Here is a 27,663-nt window from a genome sequence, read left to right on the forward strand (position 1 = left end):
AAGCTAGTGCCCTCTATACATCTTGTTGGTTGGCATCAGCCATACATCACACCTTCCATCCAAGATTAAAATAGGGTGAAAGCCTATTGAAATATGACAAATTATGGTGACGTCAAACAAAAGAGTTACTTACCTACTTAAGTCTACAAATCAATCAATACTGAAGTTGAAAGATATATAACACAATACTTATACAGGTTACTTCTACACAGTGGCGTAAATAAGGGTATGCAAGGAATGCCGTCGCATAGGGGCCCGAAGGCTTAGGGGGCCCTTTAAATGTCCTACTGAATTACATTTACGTGTTTAAACTTTAAGGCGGATTCCATTACATATATATAGAAGCTTTAAGCCTTTTTCCCTTGATGAGTTCGGAATTAAAATTTCTATAAAAGAAGATTAATTATTATTTTTATATTTTTTATCTTGTACAGTCAAAAGTCGTTAATTCGGACACCCATAATCCGGAATGATCTATAATCCGGACCTCAAAGCTAAAATCTTTCTGCGCATGCGCCGCGTTGACGCATGCGCATAGGCGTTTTACGCGTGCACGCAAGACATTTACGACTGCGCATATGTGTCTGCGCAAGCGCAGAATACGTTTTCGCGTGCGCGTTTAATGTAAAACGGACGGTATAAGCTAAAATTATATAATTATCTATTTCAGTTAATGTTGATGATTGCGTTGTTCCTTAATCTTCGAATTGGATCCGGCTTATTATTTTTTGCAGACTGTAAGAGCAATTTTATAAAAGTAAACTTGAACTTTCGATGATGTCAAATAGAATTTCCGATGCTGGAGCTCCCAAAGGATCTAGAAAACGAAAGTATGCTTCAATGTCCATCAAACAAAAAACGAATTGCTATAAAAAATGGATAAAAGCATATCCTTTGTTTATCTAACCGTTCCGACATCTGTTTATCAATTTCACGCTGCTCTGCGGGGGGGGGGGAGACGGCGCGGCGCGCTATGAACTGGAAGTTGATCTGTCGGCACTATCCCTATCTTTAGGGCAAATGTTTTTATTTTATTCGGCTTATAATTCCTTATTAAATGTAGTATTTAATCTCGATGTACTCCGTCTTTGATATGATTTAAATCAAATTTCTCGTCATTATAAATATCACAAATACAAATCAAATAGTTTTCTGGTTGCAATTTTGTAATTCCGGCTATGCGTAGGGTATGCTTTACGCATACGCGCGTTTAAAGAAATGTTTAATAAAGTAAACAAATAAATATTAAGCTCATTTTTTTGTAAATTTTGATACCCTTTAGATCATAATTGCTCATTATTTTATAAATTACGCTTTCATATTTTTAATTTTATAATTTCTGCATGCCATCTTACCAGATTTAAACTTATGATCTATAATCCGGAAAAATCGATAATTCGGAATCGTCGAAGTCCCGACGAGTCCGGATTAAAGACTTTTGACTGTATTTTTTTCCTTTTTGCTTTTCATTTTTATTTTTAGAGTTTGTACTACTGTAAATTCTTATTTTAATTTTGATAGGTTTTAATTTTGTGTTAAACCACTTTTACACGATTGTTAATATTAATATAGTTGAAGAATAGCCTTGATTTCACTCCAATTTACTTTTAACTTTAGAATCTTTAAGTATATGTAGATAATAGAATTTGTTTTCTTTTTAAGTTTTTAAGGGCCTCCTTACCTATATGGTGCAATGATGCAATTCTCTGTATGACACAGATAGGGGGCTCTTGGAAGCACCTGAAACAGCTAAATTCAAGTGTTTGCAATAGTTAAAATTTCAGCATTCGACTATGAAATAACTTCATGACCTACCCCAGTTTAGGGATAGCAATGAGCAGAAAATAGGAAACTTTCTTTTCTATTCCTTAGTCTCAAACCTGAAAATTATTAAATCGACCCCCCTAAAGGAAAGGTTTCTTCTTTTGCAATCCCAAATAAAAAAGCGGTGGAAGTGGAAATTAATTATAACTATTTATTATGAAGTACTTATTTTATATGTTAATTTGTTTCTGTATAATTCGCTTTATGATCGAATAATCAGTAGACATATTTTCCAAGTATAAATCAAAGAAGTAACTAGGCCGGATTCTGGTACTTTGGAATGAACTTTACAAGTTAAGAGAAATCGTGGTATATTACTTGCAGTTCGTAATTTTCATAATATGTCATTCCGTAGTGTTTAATTTTGTTCATATATTGAATCTCTTACTAGCTTTTACATTAAATGCGAGTCCAAAAATCAGTCCTAATATTCAATTTGAAATTGAATTTATTAATATGAATGATTCTTAGAATTTAACATAACATGTATTTCGTTGGTTCGCTATAAACGGCATATCACTTTCCAAATTGTTGCCACCAAATAATTTTACCCTGTATTATTTTTAAAGAAATTATTAAATAAGGAAGAATCTTCATGTTTGAATGTATAGAATGTATTGTAAAAAACGATGATACTTGCAACCTGTGCAGTCGCACCAAGAGCCAAGGTAAGGGACAGAAACATTTTGGATTTAGAAGCACGATTGACATTACAAAATGGCAAAGTTAAAGGCGGATTCTTTTTTTTTTTTTTTCCCTACACTAATAAGCTGGAGGCGGGAATCATTCGTAAGTATTAATTGCTAACTCCAGAATACATGCTTTTCTTTCTTAAGGACACAAAATCATTGACGTAATTTGAGCAGTTGTGGCATGAAAGGACTTTGCCCAACCCCATGTCGAAATGCCATTCTAGTCCAGCAAACGCAAAGAATTTATGGCACCACATTTGGAAAGGAGAGATTTCCCGTTCGGCTTAGGGATCTTTGAATGAATTCAAAGTCCGAAAAAAAGGGGGGAGTTTTACGACAGGCTATGAATACACGAATGCTCAAACATTAAGCGGCCAAATATTTCAGTTAATTTCTGCCGTAAATGTAATGAAATTTTTTTCATTTAATTTATGGAAATTCATTACTTTTTCACTCATGGAGGTAGGAAATGGAATGAATGAATATTTTTACTTGAATTAATGAGTAAATAAATATTTATCCAATTTTTCACATCAAAATTTTCAAAATATTCTCACATTGCAGATAAAATGCAGGTTAGGAATTCTTTAAAATCCTTAATCGAGAATTAAATCTGAAAGCACAGAACTCGTTTGAGGATTTACTTGATTTGCTTTTGAAAAGAGAAGAGCTGTAGTGTTTCTTAACCTGTAAATTACCCATCTACCAAAAATTCACACTTATCTGTAAAAGATAATTCTGAAGACATTAAATTTGTTTTGAAAGTAATATATTAATCTCTTCATATCAAAACCTTCGTTTGAAAAAAATATAATAAATTACAATTTATTTTAACAACGTGAAACATTTAAATGTATAATTGAGTAATGCGCAATAATTTGTACGTTATTGAAACAGCATTGAATTGAATTATTATATAATCATAAAGCACTTGAGAACTATTTGCCTAAGGAGAAGAAGACCTTCATGGAGTATTTTCTAATTATTATTTGAAATGAAATTTTACAATTTACTTTACTTTTGCTATTAATTTACTTTCCACAGCATTCAGTATGTGAAATCATCAATAATTGTATAATAATGATAATAAAAATGGCATAAAAGTATATACTACTTCTAAATTTCGATAAATTAATTACTGAAAATATTACACATATCAATGGCAGCGTTGCCCTAATAGTTTTAAGTTGCATTTCAACATCTGAAAGAACATGAATTATATTGCTATTTTCACGACACAAACGAATGGAATATTTCAGAAAAGAATGCTGCCCCGTTATTGCAATATTTCAATAATTTTTGCAAATTAAAAAATTTAATTAATATGTTTTAATAGTGAAGATGAGATTTTTCACTCATAAAATCCCTTTGTACATTATTCTCTTTAATTTCGGCATCACTGCATAACTTTTGTAAGACATAAATAGCTTCCATTAATATATGTTCTCATACATTATATTTATTTTTTGTATTTTTATCATTAATAAATTAAAGATTTAGATAAAAAAATTGATATTGCTTAATTTATAAGCAAAGTAAAGACTGGAAATCTGAGGTCATTAATTTCTGAGACATAAATAGCTTTCCAAGACGCAAATAAAACAGATAACAATAATCATAAATATTAATGCTCCTAAAATATAGGAGCTCTTCCTAACTGATTTTTGCTTTCTGATCCACCTGGGGTACAACAAACCTATGTTCATTAAATGAAGTTTTGCGCATTTCTCTACGAAGTACGCAAAACTTGTTTCATACAATTTTATTTTTACTAATTATAAAGGAACTTTATACTGGTTTCCTAAACAAGTATTTATGTGTACTATTTTTAGAATCCATGTGATAGAGTGTGAGTACTCATCTTCAAATATGGGTTAGTGTCAATAAGTTAACTCTAAATTATTAAACATTTCTGGGACCTTGAAACTTAGAAGGGAATCGTCATATTTTGCTATAGTGGGTATTTAAATTTAGATAAATCCTCATACCATAAGTATTTTGTGTTTAATTTTAAAATTTTCATTTCGTATTACACAATCATTTTCAAAGCTCTTTGGATACATATCAATAAAATTTGTTTGATTTCATCGTAAACTTGGGAAGATTTTCCTAAAAATATTCGAATATCCATACTTTTTACTGTCAAAATATTTAATAATTATACATTAACTGAAATGCATTTATAGTACAGATTAAATGTAGAAAGATATTACAGGTGATGTATTATGTATCATTGGAATATGGCAATAATAATAGTACAATTTGACTGAAGAGAAAAAGAAAAAAAAAAGAAAAAAAAAAAAAAAACAGATGTTTCAGCATTTTAAAAGGGAAATGAAGAATGGACATCTTTACAGTAAAGTCTTGGATGAAAGTTTTACTGTGACAACTTGGGAAGACACTGTAAATTTATAGTAAAGGCGGGGTCCCTTTCTTCGTTAAACAGCTGCATTGAAGAGTTATTTCAGGTCCCTTTCTTCGTTAAGCCATCGCATTGAAGTGTGAAACGCTACCCCTCAAGTATACTTGTAAATTCGCTGATGACTCGGAACAGTAAACTGGACTTAAACTTGCTCTTATTCTAATGCCATTTCTCTAGTCTATGGAGAGAACAAACAGAAGTTTTTCTTTAAAATTAAATTTCAAAGTGATCTCAAATATAATTCTTAATTATAAAGGTAAGTTATTGATTTGTAATGTCTAAATCAATCATAAACTAAATTCTTATAATTTAAAATTAGCTAAAAATTCAATTCAGCTGAACTTTTAATCCATTTATCTGAAAAATCCAAAATTATCACCATTAACAATGCAAATGTCTAATATTAATTTAATTAAATATTTTTATGATAAATATGAAATATAAATATGATCTATGTTTCCATACATTAAGAAACATCATAACAGGCCAAAATTAAAAACAAAATTTTTTAAACACATCCTGCGCTATAGTGCAGGATCGATCAACCAAACAATCGGCTCGACAATCGAAAATTAATCGACTTGAATGGAGCACATCAACATCTAAAAAGCGTTTCTATAAAGAATCTAAAACACTGTCATTGTTAACAAATACGGAAATTATTAATAATGTTTCAAAAATACAGAAAACATATTAAGAAGACTTGCACTGGAAGTACAACTTTTATTATTTATAAATACTTTCAGAACAGAAATTCAAAATTTGAAATTCGTTAAGAATTTAGCTAAATTAGCAATGGTAAAATATTATGACATGACAAGTAGTTATTCGGGAGTGTGCAATTCACTTATATTGTATTTATCATTACCTGTAACCACAGCCACGAGTGAGAGGTCATTTTCAATACTGAAAATAATAAAAACATATTTAAGTAACAGTATGACACAAGATCGGTTGTCAAACCTTTTGCTAATGAGCGTTGAAGCTGAGATGGCTGAGAAAATGGACGTCTAAGTATTGATAAATAATTTTGCAGAAATGAAGTTTAGAAGACGCAAATTTTAAAAGAATTTTTTTCTTAATGATTAATTTTGGCCACCAATGTTATCATTACACTTATTGATTAAGGAAAAAATTAGAGAAGAAGAGCAGTACTGACTGAGGAAAATTAAAAGGAAACAGTAAAAAACTAAAGCATTCATATTTTTTATAAAAATCGTGTATTCAAGTAGTTGAGTGTACCAAAAGGTTTTTTAAAAAGACAGAAAAGAACTTTACCATACATATTTTCTACAAAAATTGTATGTTCAAATAGTTTTCTTTATGAAGTTTATGATAAATATGTTTTATATTTAACAAATGTATCATTTACATTATAAGAGTTCTTATTTATTACTTGTATATTATTGCATAAATCATGTTCATAACTGTACATTTATCAATTATCTTGTCTGTCAGTTTATAATATAACTAATTATTTATAAGTTTGCTAACTTAAGCAAAAAACTTAGATAGGCATAGATTTTATATAAAAATTTAAAACATTAATATGTAAAACTTCTTGGATTTTATATAAAAATCTCTGCAAATCTAGGCTTTCTTCCTTTTCTTAATGCTATTCGTCGACATGTTCCTTTTTTACACAGATTTATTCATTTATTATCAATATGCATCTCAGTAAAAGGAGAGAAAAATCTGTCTCTCGCACAAAAAGTCTTAAGTAACTGAATTAAAATCATCTGATGTCAAATACCCAGAGTAAAGCAAATTTTCATTTCACCAGTTGTCAAGGGAAATTATTTTCCTTTTTATTCTTTCTTCATGTTATGTACCTTTCAACTGGTTCCCTAGGAACATGCTTTTATTTTTTAACAATTAATCCAGATGTGATAAAAATCACCATAAAAACATTGGCTTCTGAAATCCTTGATTTTTTTTTTTTTTTTTTTTTTAAGCACATTAAATTTATTGCGAAAGGGGCCCAGCAAAACTTTTTGCATAGGGCCCAAGAGTTCTAGTAACGCCACTGCTTCTACACCTACTACAAGACTTCTTCTAAAACTGTAACATATAAATGATTAAAAATTAGTAATCAAACAATTCTAATGAATAGAATACTTAAAGTTTCTATGATATACTTAAAAGTTTCTAGGAGAGTAGCTGAAAAAGAAACACACATGTAAAAAAATAATAATCTTAAGAGTTCATAAATGTCTATAAAAAGTTCTTTCTTTCACACAAGTCACTCAATAGTCTCTAGTCTGGACAACGCATCAGCATTGCTTAACTTAGCACGTGGGCAATGTGAAGTTGTAGTATCGTACTTTTGTAATGCTAAAGCCCATCTCTGTAACTTAGAAGATTGTGGTGCTTTCTTTGTGATGAAAGTTAACGGATGGTGATCTGTTACACAGGTGATCCAAAAATCCAAGTTTCAAACTCTTTCAAGCTCCAAATAACAGCATAAGCTTTTCTCTCGATAGTTGGCCATGCTTGTTGTGTTTTGGTTAGTTTCTGGCTGGTGTAACTAATCGGGTACAACTTTCCATTTTTCCATTGAGATATCAGGCTCCAACACTTGTTGAAGATGCATCACATTGAATTATAAAAGGTAACCCTGGAACAAGGGTATAAAGACTAGGTGCTTCCATTAGGCATTTCTTTAATTTATCGAATGCTTCATCATGTTTTTCTGTTTAGCACAGCTCTTCAGGACTTCTTTTGGTGAGCTCGGTTAATGGATAAACTGTTTCGCCGTAATGTGGAATGTAATCTCTGTAATAATTACATAGGCCTAGAATGCTTTTCAATTGTTTCTTTGTTTGAGGTTAAGCTAATTTCTGGATAGCCTCCACTTTCTCTGGATCTGTATGATGACTGCCGGAACTGATGATATGTCCTACACTTAATACGAGTTTTAGCGAAGGAACATTTCTTGAGATTTATGGAAAACTGTAGTTCTAACAGATTTGAAAAAATGTTCATTCCAACTATTTGAATAAACTGCTATGTCATCGACGTAGGCTCGAGCAAAATCTTTGTATTTAGCAAGGGCCTGGTTCATCACTCTCTGAAATGTTGCAGCGGCGTTGCGTAGCCTGAAAGGCATGACTTTAAATTGATACTGAGCTCGATGTGTCTTGAAACATGCTAATTCTTGACTTTCTCTTTCTAATGGTATGGCCCAATAGCCTTTGAGTAAATCAATGCTGGATATCACTTTGGCTTTTCCAATGTGGAGTAAGAGCTCTTTAGGATTTTCCATAGGGAAGTCATCTGGTTTCGTTACTGCATTAAGGGATCTAAAGTCAACGCAAATTTGAAGATTACCGTCTTTTTTCATAACGCATACAATAGGGTACGAAATTTCAGCGTTGGTTTTTTCAATCAATCCCATTGATAACATTTCTTCAATTTGTTTATCTACTTGAGGCTTCAATGCTTCTGGAATTCGATAAACATATGGCTTCTTTCTTTCAGTGTCATTTAATCTTATTTTATGTTCTCCTACTTTGGCAATTTGTAAATAAGTTTTCATATTTATAAATATTTATAAATAAGTTTTCATATTTTCTTAACAAGTTCATCATGTCACTCCTTTTATCATCATCTAAATGGCTTAAGTCTACTTCGTTAAGATGAAAATGATCAGACTTGTCACTCACACTGGGTGTAGGATGGACTTCTTCTAGTTCTTCTTCGTTCTCAAATATTACACCTACTGCCTGTACTTTTGGATTAAATTTTCTAATTTTATTTACGTGTACTCTTCTTATTGTACCACCTGCCAGTTTAACTCTGTAAGAATCTGGATTACAATGAGATACTATTTCTGCAGGTCCTGTCCTCTGGCATATAATTTATTACTGGAATCTGGAATCAGCAGGTACACTTGATCTTCAGGATTGAATTCTTTATATATAGCCCTTCGATTAGCATATCTTGCATATGCACCTTGTTTCAATTCTGCAATTATAGATGCTTGCTCTGCTGCTATTTTCTAAATTCATTTTTAGCTCCTGTAGATAATCAACAGCACTTTTACACAATTTTATTGGTAATGGAATTTCTCCTGACTATGACGATTTTAATACTGACAACGGACCTCTGGCCTCTCTTCCATACATTAATTTAAATGGGAATGCTCCCGTAACAATTTGGAATTTTGCGTTAAGCGAATAAAAGGTATTGTATGTGTTTGTCCCAATTTTTAGAGTCATTTCTAATGATATGAAGCATATGTTTTAGAACTTGGTTATACCGTTCAACTAATCCCGAACTTTGTGGATGTCCTGGCGTTGCAAATCTAGGACTTGCTCCTGATCTGGCATTAAATTCTTGTGTTAATTCTGCAACAAAATTGGTACCTTGATCGCTAGCTATTACCCGAGGTATGCCCGTTCTCATAAAGATTTCTAATAATGCATCGCATGTTGATTTTGCTGTAAATGTTCTCTAAGGGACAGCTTCTGGCCACCTGTTAGTCAACTAAACATAGTACATCTTTGTGTTTACGAGCTGATGGAGGTTCAATTGGACCGATTATATCTACATTCACTGTGTCGAATGGAAACTCAGGTTGCTGAACTGGAACTATGAGTATACGATCATTGGTTCTTTCTCTACTTCATAATTGACATTCCTTACAAGTTTTACAATATTCTTCAATATCTCGTGACATGTTTGGCCAATGAAATGAATAACGAATCTTTTCTTTTGTTTTCCTCATTTTCTTTTGTCATCCCTAATGGATTTTCAGAAATGGATTTGTGAGCTAATTTTAAAATTTGTTCCCTTCTAACTTTAGGTAATACCAATTGACTAATTTGTTCTCCGGAAATTCTTTCAGTATGATAAATCAAATCATCTATTAAAAAATATTTATTTTTATTTCTTTGTGCATCTTTATAGATATTGCATAATGTCTCACATTCCCTCTGCTGTTGTTTAAAAATACTGGTATCCGAATGTTGACCCACCTCACTTTCGTTTTCATCCTGAATGCAACTTTTGCTACATTTTGCTCTCCTCCTGTCATAAATAAATCAGCTTGTCTTTCGCCTTCGAATTGTTTTGACTGATGACTCCTCACTTCCGGTATCTGCGATAGAGACACTGTGTCGCACGATTCGTGCTAAGCAGATGTGATTCAGAGGTCAATAAATCATAAACATTTGGAGTAATTACGCAGGGAATGTTAAGTTTTTCTGTTAAAGCTACTAATATTTCGACAGGTTTCAATAAATTAGGGTTATCAGCATTTGTGATGGATATAGGAATTCTAGCCACTTTAGCTGATGTGGTTTCTCTGAATGCAGAAATTAGGTGAATATTACAGTTGTTCTCAATAAAGAAATTTGATATGTGTTTCGGATTTATAACAGAAATCTCAGCACCCGAATCAGTTATGGCTTGGATTTCGTTACCTGCAACATAAATATTTACCTTTTGCCATGGTTGCGTAAAAATTTCATTTGACAAGCATGAGGATCCGATTTTTGCTATTACTTTATCCCTAGTATTTTTCTCTGGTGTTTCTTTTTTTAGAGGAAGATTTTGTGTTACCGATTTGTTCCTTTGTGGACAAGATTCAGCAAGATGCGTTAATTTTCCACATATGTAACAGTCTTTGGGTGGATATTTATTTTTATTCATGTTGCTTCTCATATGAGGCAGAATATATTTCGATTCTCTTTGATTTCGATTCGAGTGGGACGATTTAGCTGTGTTTTCATTAAAGTTAAACGTGGTTTTGTTTAATGATTTGCCTTTGTTTACGAAATATAGGTCAGCTTCTTTAGTTAAATCCTTAGGTTTTAACCAATTTTCTCCTGTTTTAATATTAATGTAAGTTGCCATTTCTTTATCTAACGATTGGAAAAGTTTGTCGGAAATCATTAGTTGACAAAGTGTATCAAAGTCATTAACTTCACGTAATTGACAGTAATATTGGAAATTTGCAGACAGTCTAGATGAGAACTGAACATGTGACTCTTTAGGATTGCGTCATCTTCTTCGGAAATTCATTAAACATTCATAAGCAGTTGGTTGATATTCTCTTAATACTAGTTTTTTAATGGTTTCATAATATTTTAGTTCTTCATCATTAGTGTAAAATAATATGTTAGTTGCTTTATCCCCTAAAATGTTAATCAAAATTTCGGATTTGAGCTCCTGTGGTACATTTTTTGTTATGAATGCTCTCTCTACTGTTTGAAAAAAACAATTGAAGTTTTCCAGTCTTTCCGAAACAGGAATAGTTAATGTTTTAACACTCTTTATCAAATTTTCTAAATAATTTCCCGAACCTGTAATCATGTCTTTATCTGCGCAAGATCCATCTTTAGCTGTATTCTGACTTCTAACTTTTTCCAATTATAATTCTTTCTCTAGCTGCGCTAATTTTAATTTTTCAAGTTCAACTTTTTGAGTTTCTAAGGCTAACTGTGTATCCCTAGCTTTTATTTCATTTTCAATTTTTTGAGCTTCTAAGGCTAACTGTGTATCCCTAGCTTTCATTTCATTTTCAATTTTTTGAGCTTCTAAGGCTAACTGTGTATCCCTAGCTTTCATTTCATTTTCTTCTCTAATTTTTCTTTCCTCAACTATTGAGTTTAATAATCCAATTACAAATTCTGGATCATCTTTAAATATTTTACTGTCCTCAATTTTACCTTTTAGTTGAAGCACTGTTAAACCAACAGTTTGTGTATCTTCAATTTCACCAAGAAGGTTTACTAAGTCTTCTTTCTTAGTATTCTTATACATTTTAATTTATATATATATCTTCAATACATCTATACTTTGAGTAAAATAAATCAAAAGCTTCCTACCTGCTTCTCTTGAAGTTTCTCTACCGTCATCTAAAGCTCTGGTTTTCGTAAGAGAGCTTGTGATATCATCCCTCTCTTCATCCGCCGCCTCATAGAGAAATAATTCCACCTTCTTATATTTTTAACATTTATACACAAATACAAAACTAATACTAAGCTACAATACTAATAACTGAAATATATAAAGTAATAAAAGTGAATTTCGGTTTCATTAATGGCTTCCATAAGCCTTCCCTATGACCTCTCTGTCGGTCTCCCTCTTGGAAACTAAAACTTTCGTGCCTTTAGATTAAGAGCCAGCGCCCTTTATACATCTTGTTGGTTGACGTCACCCCATACATCACACTTGTGTCTTTTTTGGATACCGCCTTAACACTCTGCTACAGAAATGCCTGGACTTTGATGCCAAGCCTTGTCATTCAGGTGCCATGACTGCCGTAACATCACGTATATATATATATCGAGGTGTCATAATAATAATCCTCTGTATTTAAATGACTTTATTTGCACAAGAGAAAATAGGAGCAAGAAATGTTAACATTCCCACTGAGTGGTCATAACATGAAGCACATTAAAATTTATTATATCACACTATTTAAAACATTAAAGTTTCCTGGTTTCCTTAAACCTCTAAGTGGCAAGGCCGTATATATATATATATATATATATATATATATATATATATTCATTCTAGAATATTTTTGTGATATCTCTAAGAATGTATATATGCATGCATATTAAAATATGTCAAAGAAATTAAGGCAATATATCAAAAGAAAACAAATCCGGGTATGAAATACCAGGAGCGTTTTTATATTAAACTCACAAAAATAATTTGTTCTCGTAGTAGTTTTGGGAAATTTGTGCTTTCGTAGCGAAAACCCTGGCTGCTCAGAGGGTTAATGAGCAGTTTGAAAAGGTTAATGTTATGTTAAAATATCTTTTGTAAAGAGTATATTAAGCATACGTTTTCAAAATCTGGAAACTTTTTACTCCTTGTAAACTATAACATTTTTTGCCACCATATACCAACATCTGTACAAGTAGTTAGTGAGGTAAGGAAAAATTTAAACCTGTCATTGACTGTAGGTTTTTCTGAAGCGTGTTTTGTAATTTATTTAGAGCAGCGGGGATTTTAATAATGTATTTATCTCTGTTTCAGGGAATGAGATAAATTTATGGTAAACCAAATTTCATTCATTAAAAATTTTTGTTAAATTTTCATAATTCATAGCAGTTTTTGCTATTCAAAAAACGTTTTAAAAGCTTGTAACAGTGAACAAATATATTGCATACACAATTAGGGAAAGAACATTATCATGGACTAAAAAACTGATTAAGGTTACTTAGATTGTTTACCTTTTTAGGCTAAGAAATGAAATTAATGAGGAATTTAAAGTATTGTCTAAAGAATAATCAATATACAATACTACTGAAATTATTTTTAAAGAATAAGAATATGATGAACAAACATTTTCATTAAAATTGAAATGTAAATATGGGTGGATGAATTGCCATTTTGCTTGCAATATTTATAATATTTTAATTGCTTATTTAGTAATAAGGAATGTATAGGTTTAAATCCTTTTAATTGCATTTCAGTTCAGTTAATTTGTTCAATATAGAGCAAAAATTAAAGAAATGTTAATTGTGATCAGTAAAAGACACATCCGAGATGAATTTTAAAGAATCAATGCATAGTAAACCAATCAGTGCTCGATGACAAAAGTATGTGTATTTATTTAGATGTAAATGTGAGAAACATTAATTGCCATTCCTTGGTATGCTTGCCAAAATATAGCATGTTTATAGATATGAATATTTCTTCTTTTATTCCAATTCATTAAGATAAACATCTGAATTATGTTACTGAATTTTTTTATTTTTTTATTTATTTATTTATTTATTTTTTTTTTTTTATTTGCAGGATGTTCCAGATTTAATAGAAGCTTCTGAGTCTGAAGATGAAAGTGAAAGTGAGGTAATTTTTTATATGTTATGCCACTTGAAAGGAATTTAATATATTAATAGCAATATTCTGCTTTTTATGGGGAAAAATTATTTGCAGTTTTTTATTGATTTCAATTTCTAATTGCTTCTTTTAAAATCAGTTATTCTGATGAAATTTTAATTTATTCCTAGAATTTCCTGAAAAGAACAGTTCTGTAGTTATTGTGATTTTTCTAAATGCAAGAAAGTGCAGTTTTCTAAAAATTGTGTCTTACTTTGTTCATGTCATACCATGTATGTTGCTATGTGATATTGTAAAAACATTTTAATCTTTTTTCTTTATTATTCATTACTTTGTTTTGTTATACTAATATTCTGTAAAGATAAATAATAGTTTTAAAATGTAGTTTTAATTAAAAATTATTAACCATAAACTGTTAGCTAAGCAAAACAATTTATTAAAAATGAAAACGAATAACTGATGCAAAATGCTCTTTTTAAGCACAACAAAAAAATTGATATCGTATTTTGCTTACTATTATAACAAACTGTTCAGAAGAAATTATGAATGAGGTATTTGATTGTAAAATGTACTTTTTTTTTAAATTTTGACAAATTTTAATTGCTGTTCCCTTCCCTCCATAGAATGAAGATGATTTTACTGATGAAAAAAGCTTGAATTCATATAGAAAGCAAGAAAGTGTAAGTTATTTTAATGCATTGTATTTGAGTGCTGAAAATGTTGCATTAGGAAAATAAAAATTTTGTGGAAGTGAAGTTGCGCACAATGGTATTTAAATGTATCTTTCTTTTAAGATTGGCAATAGATATTTTTATCTCAAAATAGAAAACCACTGGCAAGTAATGCATTTGTCTTGAATAAATTGAATAAAATAAACCATTCTTGTCACTAGGTTTTCTTTCCTCCAAAAAATTTGGCACAATACTTTTAAATAGTTTTTAAATCGTTTTAAATTACTTTAATGGCCAATTCTACTATTATTATTAACAAACGGGCCTTTTCGTTTCGTGCAGCTTGATCACCCTCCAGCTTGAAGAATTATGAATTTCATTAACAAATGGACAATTCAGATTTTTTAGCAATATTACTACCAGAGGATCAAGAGGAGGTAATTCTAAAAACAAAAAATTTTTTTCAACACAAGATCTGAAATTAATTGTTAAAAATCTAAATTCCTACTTTGAACATAAAGAATTCGTTAAAAATGCCAGAAAACCAGAGGATCAAGAGGAGGTAATTCTAAAAACAAAAAATTTTTTTCAACACAAGATCTGAAATTAATTGTTAAAAATCTAAATTCCTACCTTGAACATAAAGAATTCGTTAAAAATGCCATAAAACTTCTTCATACCTTTAAGAATACTACCTTATGGAATCTTATTAAAATAATTGATCAACAGTCTCAATGTTTCCAAATAGTCAAACATCTGATAATAGACTTTTGCAATTTTAAACTAAAGAATAGTAATTTTTTTCACAAAAAAAAATTTTGTACTATACAGTTCAAGCACCCCTCTTATGATCAGTTAAAAATTCCAAGCATATTTAAAAAATATCAACACTTGCTACCTGACTAACAACTTCAAATTAAGCCCTGTTTTAAATTTGAAAAGACCTTAGGTCAACTAGTTATCAACCACCACATTATTCAAGAAGATAACATATGTAATTGCCAACTTTCTATTTACAATAAATATGTAGATCCTTATCACCAACATGTTGTTACAGGAGATCTCAGTATCATTGAAGACCTAAAATTGCGTGCCCTTATGCAACTTGGCACTAAATTTCGTCCTACTTTCAGTATTAATAAGCACTTTTGCCTAAAACAATTCAATAATGATCTTGATAAATTTATCATTTTAGCTAGTAATAGATCCAATTTACCTAGTACTACTTTTCTTGAATGGAAAGCTGCACTAATTAAAGAATTTCAATTTTTGCTTTTGAAGTTGCCCAATTTCAATTCTTTGCACAATAAAAAGCTTCTAAAAAATCTTATTCAGAAACTGCAAGATTACTTTATCATCACAAAGATTGACAAAGCTAGCAACAATTTTAGTGTTATTTGAAAAAAGTTTTATTTCGACCTTCTGCATAATGAATTGAATAACACTTGCGCCTACAAAAAGATTACTACCAGCACTAAGATTCTTAATAAATTTAGTGCACTACATAAGAGACTTAAAATACATCCCCGGAAATATAATAGATTTGCAAATTTCTATGCACTACCAAAATTTCATAAGTCTCTGATCAAATTTAGGTTCATTGCCAATAGTACCAAAAGTTATCTTAAAGAAATAGATTATCTATTTTCACAATAACTACGCCTAATACGTGACCTCATTAATAACTATGATTTTAAGGATCTACATTGTAACTGGATGATTTCAAGTTCTAAAAACTGTAAATACACTTAAAATAGAACATATCCAATGCTAGGACTTTGAAAACCTCTATACTACTTTACCACTTGAAGAAATTTATTAAAGTTTACTTGCTCTTCCTGATTTTTTTCCACAAATTTCTATAATAATAAATACTGAACTATGGTAACTTTTTCTATCATGCGTACTTTTCAATAATTTTATTCAGTTTAACAATAACATCTTTAAACAAATACAGGGAATTCCAATGGGAGGTAATTTTTCAAGTTCAGTCTGTGAATTATTCCTTTTTACAAATGAATTGACCTTTATACGCTCTTTCAGTAAGGAAAAACATAAATTTTACCAACACATCTTTCGATATATTGATGATGTAATTGCCTTTAACAACTTCAACAAGATAGAAAATGCTAATATCTACCCTTCATGCCTAAAACTTAATAATACAAATATGTTGAAAAATAATATAGTCTACCTTGATTTACATATTATTGATTACAATTTATTAAAAGTATACGACAAAAGAAGAGAATTCAATTTTTCAACACTCAAATTAACCAACTGGAATTCAAATATTTCCAAAAGAGTCATCCTCAACACAATTTATTCACAGCTGCTTAGAATTAAAAGAATTTGCAATACAGTAAAACACCTTCAAGAAAAAATACTATATTTCGTGACAATCTTGAAAAATAACTTCATTCCTCAAAAAGTAATAAAAATACCTTAAAAAAAGCTGGCATTAGCCTTACCAATTTTTAGATATTTTATACTTAAAGCCCAATGGGACAGTATAAATGTACAGATAATTCTTGTCACTACATTTTCTTTCCTCCAAAAAATTTGGCGCAATACTTTTAATACTATTTTTAAATAGTTTTAAATCACTTTAATGGCCAATTCTTCTACTATTATTAACAAACAGGCCTTTTTGTTTCGTGCAGCTGGATCGCCCTCTAGCTTGAAGAATTATGACTTTCATTAACAAATTACTATTTTTTCCATTTTTCTCTTACTTTAGAGGCCATTTTAGGTTTTTTTAGCTATTTTCACTTTTGCCCAGTCCTTCTTAAAACTACTTGACAAATACCATTTTGAACATTTTCCACGTCTTTCACCCCCCCCCCCTTTGGCTATAGGCAGGTTCCCTCAACAGACAGTCTCTTGACATTGGCTATTGCCCAGTTACATTGTTTCCCTCATCCTACGTCACACGACAAGTTGGAGAGCAATGAAATGCGCAGAGGGGAAGTACAACCCCTTTTTAGTTTCCTCATCACCAGAGAAGACAGCATTGCTACAGGTCTGATTTTTTAATATTTCTCTAAAAGTTTTTTCTTGGTCTTAGCAAGACCTACGCTGTTTGTCAGTTTATTTTTTCCTTTAAATTTAATTTCAGGTTCGTTTGTAAAGTTTTAATTCTTTAAGCTTGCAGGTCCAGCCCGTACGTTATTGTATATTTTGACTAATAGCATACCACTATTTATTTTAATTTTTATTATTGCTGTACATCGGAATTGCATTTACATTTTTTTACACCTTAATGTGTCAATATATGCGGACGCGTCGGGAAATTGGAACAGAGAATTGAGACTAAAAAAATTTTTTTGAACAGTTTATTTAATTAATTAAAAAATTTTGTAATGCTAAGTTTCAATTGTCTGTTTCGGGAAAAGCTTAATGGAGTTAGCTTAGTTCGATGTTCATTTAGAAATTTCCCTTGAAAAGCCAGAATGGACCTTGAATTGGGCTAATTAACCATTTTCTGCTTTTTAATTTTTAATTCTAATATATTTTTTTGCCTTTAACTTGTTCCATTGATTAGTATTTTACTGTGTTTTTATAATTTACTTTTTATTTCGCATATATCCTAATATATTACCTGATTCAATTGATTTGTTTTTTTAATAGTGTGTTAAAATTTCCGAAAATATTTAGCATATAGCTTTTATTATTCGAACTTGTAAATATAAAATTTTTTTTCTTTTTCACACTATTCATAACTACTGAATATGCTTATGTTGGAGTTTTCTTGGAGCGACTGCTTTTGGTAACTTTTTGGCGAGCTTACTACAATTTATCTTCTCATTTCCTTAATTTTGCAGCACATTGCGCAAAAAAAATTTTTGGCCAAAATTGGTCTTTTGTATTTTTCTCACAACTTTTCTTATATGTATATATATTACATGTACAGTGTGTACTGGCTGTGCTTTCTCTTGAAATAGTTGCATGCTTCTTAAAAAGCAGTTATGTGTTGTGCATAATTTTGTATTATTTAAGATCCATTATACACTTTTTTAATAGTCTAAAAGTGGAAAATTATTAGAAGATATGAAATAAGCTGAGGTAAATAGATTTTAAAATTTGCTTCATTTCAAAAAATATTAATTTGTCAAAAATTAGAAACATTGAAAATCTAGTGAGATTTTATCCAGAAACAATGTAATAAAATAGAAAGTTGATTTTTTTGTGCTTATGATAAATTTGAATTTTATAGAAATAATGTAAAATCTCTTAAAATTTTGAACTATCTAACAGGCTGAAAATCAAGCTCTTTTAGAAGGTTATCAAAATAGAACATTAGGATCTGCTGAAAAAGATATGAAGGAATGTACTGAAGATGGAAAATTAAAAGAAGCAGAAGTAAATCAATTAAATATGGATTTTTTATATTAATAAAATATTTTAAATATAAAAGCTGATGAAATATTTTGTGATATTAAAATTATTAGGCATTGGTTAGGAATAAATGCAGGTCTATATTTCATGCTGGCCAAGATTTATTTGCATTTATGAAAATAAACTTCAGCCTTGTTTAAAATTATAAGTATTTTTATTTTTAAATTAGTTTTGATCTTGTAATCTTTACACTATAAAATCCAAAATCTAAATGTCCAATATCCTGAATGATCTAATATCCAGACCTCCAGATCACAAACCTTTTTTTTTTTTTTTTTTAATATATATATATATATATAATGTTTTTGCTTAGAGTGGTATCTTGCTTCACACATGCACAGTAGACAATTTTTTAGGGATTCTTATTTAGCTTCAGCACTAAATAAAGCACAGTCATTTATTAGGATAAATCTTTATTATCAGCAATTTGGCTTTGTAGCTGCCATTTTACTTGACATACATCTCAAACTAAAACACTCTGCTTCATCAATGATTTTACACATAATGAAAGTAACTTATGTCCCTGATGCCAACCTGGTGAATCATTTTTTGCTTTCATCACTACATGGCAGCTTGAAAAGTGACTTACATAGCAGTGTGTGGAACATTTGAAAAAAATATATAATTTTTTTTATTTACATTTTCACGACAAAATACAGTTTTCATTTCCAGAAACTTGAAAAGTTCATAAGATGTAAAATATTTGTACTTGTGTACCCTATGATTTTTACCAAACAAGGTTTCACCACTCTTTCACTCAGATTTTAGTGTGTAGTGGCTGTGCTTTTTCGTGAAATAATTGCATGGTTCTTAAAAAGCAGTTGTGCATAATTTTGTATTATTTAAGATCCATTATACATTTAGTCAAAAAATGGAAATCTATTAGAAGATATGAAATAAGCTCAAATAAATACATTTTAAAAATTTGCTTCATTTCAAAAAATATTAATTTGTGAAAACATTGAAAATCTAGTGAGATTTTATCCAGAAACAATGTAATAAAATAGAAAGTTGATTTTTTTGTGCTTAATGATAAATTTTAATTTTACGTGTATAAATTACAAATTTACAAGCATAGCTACTTTCATTGCAATGCATCTGTACTTTATATCCGTATTTTATTAATTTTTTAGTCAAGTATTGTTTTCGTGAAATTCTACCTTTTAAACAAGTCATTGATTCCTCAATCAGCTTTTTTTTTTTTTTTTTTTTTCTTTCCTGTTTTAAACAGAATATTGAATCATTCCGATAAATGAGTGAGTAAAGGCCAAACTTTACAAAGTTTGTCAAAGGTTTTGTCCCCTCTTTTTTGGCAGTTATCATTTAAATGCAAATTGTCTAAAATCCATGAAAACTTCTTTATTGCCATTTACCTTGCTACACATTCATTCAGTATTTCATTAGTTGATCCTGATAACTTGGGAGTTTAATTTCTTCACTTGTGACATAATCTTCAGAAAATTCAGGAATTGATTTAACTACATTGTATGTTTTATTCCTCTTAACTTCTGCGATTCCGAAAGAACCTGATAAATTTATCATTTTCTGACTGATCATTACTTTCATCTTCTGTATTGCCATAAGCAGGAAAGAAGGGAGTAAAGAAGTATTTTCTCTCTCCATCACTTTCATCCTCAGAGACCACTGATAATGGATCTGAAGGTAATTCTTCAATTGAAGCTAATGCATCAGCTATTTCTAGCCTTTTCGGAGCATTTTAAATCTCAGCAGTAGAAAAATATCGGTTGTCATACAAGTAAATGTACAGGTTGATAAGAACACATGTGCATGCCCCTTGAAAATTAGTCTTCATTTGGGCAAAACAGGGGCATATAACATAATGGCTAAGAGTCTGTCCTTATTCCTGTATAAAATTCAATCACAGCAACCGCTTTATACCATATCTGTACAGAAAAGGTACGTGTTTATGGATGAAATGCTGGAAACAGTTGATGTGAATTCTATATGATTTTCAGATGAAGTGCATTTCCATCTCGATGGATTCATCAGTAAGCAAAACTGCCATATTTAATAAACTGAGATCCTTAAAATGTGTGTTTCACAATCACTCTACTCTAAAAAAATAACTGTATGGGTAACTGTTTCCAGAAGAGGTATAATTGGATCCTTTTTTCGATATAATGCAATGACTTCAGAATGATATGATCAAATTTTGCACGTTTTTATTGCCATTGAAAATGCTTTGGTCGAATCTTGCACATTATCCTGGTTCATGCAAGATTGTATGAGGCCTCACTGGATTGCTGTAGTTGTGAGTTTCTTAGAGAAATATTTTGATAGCCATATAATATATTTCAACAATGCTTCAGAAGAAATATTGTGGCAAGTGACAGATGTGCAGCCATTCCATTGGCCACTTTACAGAAAATTTCTGTTAATTTCATCCTTCGATTGCATCATGTGATTGCGGCTGATGGTGGACATTTCAAAAATATTGTAATGCAATTTTCAGTCATTAAAAAATTTTGAAAAATTGTGTTGGGATTTTCAATTATTTTTCTGTGATTTAAGGGTGTACTGTCTGCAGTGCCATCTCTCTGAACTAAAACTAAAAAATCTGGGAAGAAAAATTTATGTGCTGTCATATGAAATTGCTGCAAGTATTGTTGTTTTAGCCTTAACTGTTTTCCTGTTATAAATGTTTGAAAACCATAAGTCTCTGTTAGGACACCTGGATTCACTCTGTTAATTTTATTTATAAGTATTCAGCAATAATGGAATGTATTGAATTAAGGGAACTTAAATTGTGCCAATTCCACTCTCCCATCCATAGTATTTTTTAGCATAATTTTTCTTATTAAGTTATGTTTCATCTGACTTAATTTATTCTGCTGTAACATTCGTAGAAGTTTTTATGAAAATATGATTAATGTTTAATCAGGTTAATATTTGTATTAATTTATTTTCATCTGCATATGAAACATTATTAAATCTATCCATGCAGCTGTATTTAAATTAACTATTAATTTTATTTCCACAGTATTTAAATGTATGTTAATAAACAGAAGCTTTCTTTTCTTATTCAAGATTTTTAAAAGTGTAAGAAAATTAAAAAATGGAATTTGCTAAAAATTAAATTTAGAATATGTAATTAAATATAAGTGTATTTTACATCAGAATTGTATCATAAATTGTTCACTCAACTGAATCCTAAGTGAATTTAAGTAAGTTTGGAATTCTTTTAAATGGTGTCTTTGCACAGAATGGAAACTCATGGTTTTTATGCAATAACTTCCCATTTTTCATACTAGGTTGGCAGCTCTACTAATGTATTAAAAATTATCTCATACAGCTATTGTTTGGTTGATACACTGATAGATATTAATAAGCAATATTCAGATATTTCAACCACATTTGCTTTTACATCATGTTTAGTATTTATTTAGTATATTCTGTAGCGAGAACATTATTTAACTACGAATACATTATAATTACAAAGTTGCTGCTGCCCGTATAGGTTGAAATTCAACATCCAGTTCAAATTACCTGTAATGGGCACTTGAGTTTAGATCCTGAAAATCACGAAGAGATAAATGTAAGTGAAACTATGTCTTATGTTGAATAAATTTTACTTTTTATACTTGTTTGTAAATTAACTATCTTAAATTGTGTCCAATTCAGGTTACTTCTGTTGAGTATTTAAGTCCTGAGAAACAAGAAAAAGTAAGATTATTTTTTAATGAAGATTCTGTGTATTCTAAAAAGATATGTACAAATTTACTATCTTATATGTTGAAACTGTATCCAATTCAGGTTACTTCTGATGAGGATTTAAGTTCTGAAAAACAAGAAAAAGTAAGATTCTTTTTTAAATAAAGATTCTGTATATTAAAAAAATATATCTGCAAATTTACTATCTAATATGTTGAAACTGTGTATCCAATTTAGATTACTTCTGATGAGGATTTAAGATCTGAAAAACAAGAAAAAGTAAGATTGTTTTTTAATGAATATTCTGTGTATTCTAAAAACATATTTGCAAATTTACTATCTTATATGTTGAACTGATTCAATTCAGGTTACTTCTGATGAAGATTTAAGTTTTGAAAAACAAGAAAAAGTAAGATTTTTTCTTAATAAATATTCTATATGTTCAAAAAATATATCTGCTGAAAATTTATTATCTAATATATTGAAACTCTATATCCAATTCAGGTTACTTCTGGTGAGGATTTAAGTCCTGAAAAACTAGAAAAAGTAAGATTCCTTTTAAATAAAGATTTTATGTATTAAAAAAAATTATATGCAAATTTGCTGTCTTTTATATTTAAACTCTGTATCCAAATAAGATTACTTTTGATAAGGATTTAAATCCTGAAAATCAAAAAGTAAGAATTTGCTGTCTTTTATATTTAAACTCTGTATCCAAATAAGATTACTTTTGATAAGGATTTAAATCCTGAAAATCAAAAAGTAAGATTGTTTTTAATGAAGATTTTATGTATTCAAACTATGTATTTCCAAATTTGCTATCTTATATGTTCAAACTCTGTATCCCATTCAGGTTACTTCTGATGAGAATTTAAATCCTGAAAAACAAGAAAAAGTAAGATTATTTTTTATGAAGATTTTATATATTTGAAAAAATATATTTGCAAATGTACTATCTTCTATATTGAAACTCTGTGTTCAATATAGAAGGTTACTTTTGATGTTTTGTCTTTTGATGTTCAGGTTACTTTTGATGAACATTTAAGACCTGAAAAACAAGAAAAAGTAAGATTATTTTTTAATCAAGATTTTTTTCTATTCAAAAAATGTATTTTCAAATTGAGTGTCTTATATGTTGAAACTATCCATTTCAGGTTACTTCTGATGAGCATTTAAGTCCTGAAAATCAAGAAAAAGTAATATTATCTTTAAATCAAGATTTTGTATATAAAAAAATGTACTCTCAAAAAACTTTTTTTTTTTTAATTTTTTCTTTTTAATAATACCTATGCAAATTAAATGTGTCATAAATCTATTTTTGTTCCAGTTAGCTGAGTTTGTTTTCCCAAAGAAATCATGATCTGTGATGATATTGTATTAACTGTATGCTGTTTCAGTTGTGAACACCTGCTGTCTAGGGAATTATTTTTATTTTTGGCTGTCAGTTGTTGAGCAGGAGGGGGTAGCATTTTTTATCTTTCTAGTCCTCTACACAATTAGTGCACTGTTAACTGTTAAGGCCAATATTTGGAGTAGAAAATTGCACATAGTATTTCCATTTTATTGGCATAGCAGGAAGAAAGGAGAAAGAATTAGGTTCTGATTAATTTAAGCTTAGGTAGCGCTGAAAATTGCACTTTTCTGTAAATTTCTGATTTATTTTGTTTGGTCTATTATTATTATTGTTCCTAACTTTTCAAAAATTAAAGCTTTAATAAATCTCTGTCTTACTTTTCCCTCAAAAACTTATATCCATTGATCAGTTGTTGGATATCCGTATTTTGTTACACTCAAATGCAAATATGATTCAGCCTTTTTAAAATCAATGCAGCAGAAAGATCTTGGTATTCTTAAAATATTTTAGTATGAAATCTATTTGGAGTTTTGCAAGATCATGACAAGGTAGTTCTTCAAATATTTTTTTTTAAAGTTTCTGCAGGCATAGATCTGTCACGCTGATTTTTGAAGAGTTCCAGTTATATTTTTCTCATGTAGAACAAATAAAGGCAATTTGAATTATAAATGTGTTTCATTTGTATGGAGTGTCAACCATATTGCTTTGCATGCTTAAAATGCTGCAACCAGGCCTGTTTGTAGCAAGCTTTCATATTTCATAATGATGATGATAATAGGCATGAATTTAAAGATTTTCAGATAATATCACAGGTAAAAGTGAGTTTTTTTAATTTATGGAAGGTATGAAAAAATTTTAAATTATGATGTTATAAATGAAGTCTTCCACTGACAGAACAATGCCTCAGTTGCCAATCAGTTCAGCAAACAGCGAGATCTGTAGTAATATGTATGAATATTGCAATAAATTAGCATTAATTAATAAAAATAATTGCCTTTATAATCTGTCATTCTTTCTAACCTTTTCTGAAATACGAAAATGGGGTACTCTTTTAAATAAGCATTATTGAATTGGTAAAACTAATAATATTTCTGTTCTCAGAAACTCATTATCTATTTCAAATTGCAAGTAAGAACTTGAATGTAAGTCCTAAACAATAATAACAGATAATATTTTAATGAACGTTTTATAATTAATGTGTATATTATGTTTGCAAATTTGTTGATTATGGTCTTTTTCTCATAGAACGCTACTGAGTGTCCAGTTCAGATTACCTCTAATGAGAATTTAAATTTAGATCCTGAAAAACAAAAAAAGGTAAATGATTATTCAGAATGCTGTTTATCTTTATGTTGAAAGATATATATTCAGATAAAGTACTGTAATCATGAAAGATATACTCTAAATGAATATCCTCCCTTACAGGATAAAACTCAAGATGAAATTCAGATTACTTCTGAGAATTTAAATTCAACTCCTGAAAAACCAAAAATTGTAAGAGAATCTGTTTATAAAAATTTTAATTATCATCAGCATTTATTAGGGAAAATGTATTCTACTATTAATGCAATGTACTTTCAAATTTTTATGTTTGTTCTCATAGGAACTGAACTCAACTGAGCAAGCAGTTCATATTACTTCAAATGATAATTTAAAATCTTATCCTGAAAAACAAGAAGAGGTAAATGAAGACATTTTGAAATTCTCTGTCTCTCTCTCTCTCTCTTTTAATGTTGAACATTGTGTTGGTTTATTATAAATAGTTGGTAAGTGAATGTGTATTCAAATTCTGTTTTCATAGACTAAAACTCAACATCCAGACCTTTCTCAGAATTTTAATTTTCACCTTAAACTAGAAAAAGTGAGTAAAAAATATAAATTGGGATTTTCAGTCAATATTTTATATTTCTTATTTGAAAAGAAATTTATTTAATTTTCTTTTTTCTGCCAAATAAGTGCCTTAATTACATTTCACTAAATGTGAATTACAAAAGTGATTATGAGTACATTTGCCTCCTTGCAAATATATGTTGAAGATGACGGCAGTCATTTGTTAGAATTTTGCATAATTGAAAACTTTATTGCACATAAGTTTTGCAAACCTTCAAATAAAATAATTTTATATGTGCTGTATGTTTTAAAAAACATGCATGTAAAAGAATGCTTCTTTAAAGTCATAATTCATACAAAGCATTTTGGCATGTTTTATTGCTTCACTTTTCATATCACTTTGAAGACTTTCAGATATTCAAGAATTTAATTTGTGTCAAATGATGCATCAAAAAAGAGGTAGTGTCTTGCTTCATACTGGTCTTATGTTGTCTGCAGCATGGGGTCACAATATATGTAACTAGATGCTATCTGTGCATAATAGAGATGGCTCTATTTCTGGTGGTCATGTGCAGATGTTGATTGTTAACATTTTACTTAAGTCATTAATGATGTCTTATCTTGGGTTAGTAATTACCATTAATTCTTAAATAATGGCCCCTCACAGTCAAAAAATAAAATTCAGCCAACACCTTCCCAGTAGAGTTGACCATCACATCATTTGGTATAATAAAAGCTGGCACTGCTTTGATGCAGATCTTGCTGTTATATCTCATATTTAGTAGTAGTTGATGGCAGTTGGAGAGACTATCATTCTACCAAGAGGTTAGATGGTATTTTCTCATTTCTAAATTATCGCAGTAAGTGTATTGCCTAATTATACTTCAGAAAATATATGCTTAACTGAATAACAAGAATTTTATAATTCAGTATGTTAAGAAAATTGCTTCTTATAACAGGAAAATAAATATGTTTAATTAAAATAGTGAATAATTTTCCCACATTCTATATTATCCTAAATTAGAAGCAAAATGTTCATGAACTTGCAGTTTTAAAATATTTATGATTGTAGTTCAAGAATATGTTTAATGGAATTTTTCTTGTTTTGTTTACATTTGTTATTAAATTACAAATATAATTTTGAATAATGTGCTTTAATATTTTTAAATTGTACTGGATTTTAAAACAGGCCTCAGATCTTTAGTTTTCATGTGAACTAAATTTTGAATTTTGTTTAGTTGCATAGATCCTAAATCCCAATAAAAATAAGTTTCCATGTGTTTTCAATTCCATGACAGTTACTGCTCATAAAATTCGAACAGAGAGCCTTCACAATAATATTTAGGTGAATGACAATTTCTTCTGCATTATCATATGTTAAAACTAATGTTAAAACACATTATTACGTATTTCCGGAGTCATTCTGACTAGAGGGCGCTGCGTTCGTCCTAATAGTCAGTGGCAGGCAGGATACTAAAGGTGTAAGACGTGGAAGGCAGAGATGCCTAATAATATATCTCTAATTGATTGAAATTTTCGTATATTTTCTTGTAAATAAATGTTATTGTTAACAAAACCTCTTATCTCTTGGATGCACCTTTAGTCTCACAGAACCATTAGATGCAAAATTGGTGCATCTTGTCCGCAAATGTGGAATACTGGAAGTAATTAGTCATCATTACTGGATTATACTTCTGAGAAGTTTGGATACTGTACGTACGCTTTTGGATACGTAACATTGCATACTGGACTGTGGAGGTAAGATCTTTTGAACTCACAAATTCTGAGTTAATATGGATAAGCTTTCGAAAATAATTGAAAAAAGAAGTAACGTTCGCGCTAGTGTTACTAAACTAGTTAAAAGAGTGCAGAAGCTCGATGAAGCTGTCGAAGACGTAAGTTCGTTATCAGAACTACTGGAACTATTAGAAACGAAGGAGCAGATCTTCAAAAGCCATGATTTAGAGGTGGAAGCACTCATAGACGATCCGGAAA

General features: G+C 29.8%; 1 protein-coding gene across 5 annotated transcripts in view; it reads left to right on the plus strand.

The window, feature by feature from the left end:
• LOC118203893 (uncharacterized) overlaps positions 1–27,663 on the plus strand; it is a 233,753-nt gene that overhangs the window by 70,096 nt on the left and 135,994 nt on the right. For 3 of the 5 annotated variants that reach the window (XM_085813843.1, XM_085813842.1, XM_085813846.1), the window contains 15 exons: positions 13,699–13,752; positions 14,367–14,423; positions 18,672–18,776; positions 22,291–22,368; positions 22,455–22,496; positions 22,587–22,628; positions 22,722–22,763; positions 22,852–22,893; positions 22,989–23,030; positions 23,338–23,379; positions 23,508–23,549; positions 23,639–23,680; positions 25,084–25,155; positions 25,264–25,332; positions 25,442–25,519. In XM_085813843.1, the coding sequence (XP_085669969.1) occupies positions 13,699–13,752; positions 14,367–14,423; positions 18,672–18,776; positions 22,291–22,368; positions 22,455–22,496; positions 22,587–22,628; positions 22,722–22,763; positions 22,852–22,893; positions 22,989–23,030; positions 23,338–23,379; positions 23,508–23,549; positions 23,639–23,680; positions 25,084–25,155; positions 25,264–25,332; positions 25,442–25,519 (849 nt within the window). The remainder of the gene's footprint in view (positions 1–13,698; positions 13,753–14,366; positions 14,424–18,671; positions 18,777–22,290; positions 22,369–22,454; positions 22,497–22,586; positions 22,629–22,721; positions 22,764–22,851; positions 22,894–22,988; positions 23,031–23,337; positions 23,380–23,507; positions 23,550–23,638; positions 23,681–25,083; positions 25,156–25,263; positions 25,333–25,441; positions 25,520–27,663) is intronic. The other 2 variants (XM_085813844.1, XM_085813845.1) reach the window with 2 other exon arrangements.

Source organism: Stegodyphus dumicola, chromosome 3, assembly GCF_044657685.1.
Source record: "Stegodyphus dumicola isolate Sdum_Otavi_A_Nest chromosome 3, ASM4465768v1".
NCBI classification, from domain to species: Eukaryota; Metazoa; Arthropoda; class Arachnida; order Araneae; family Eresidae; genus Stegodyphus; species Stegodyphus dumicola.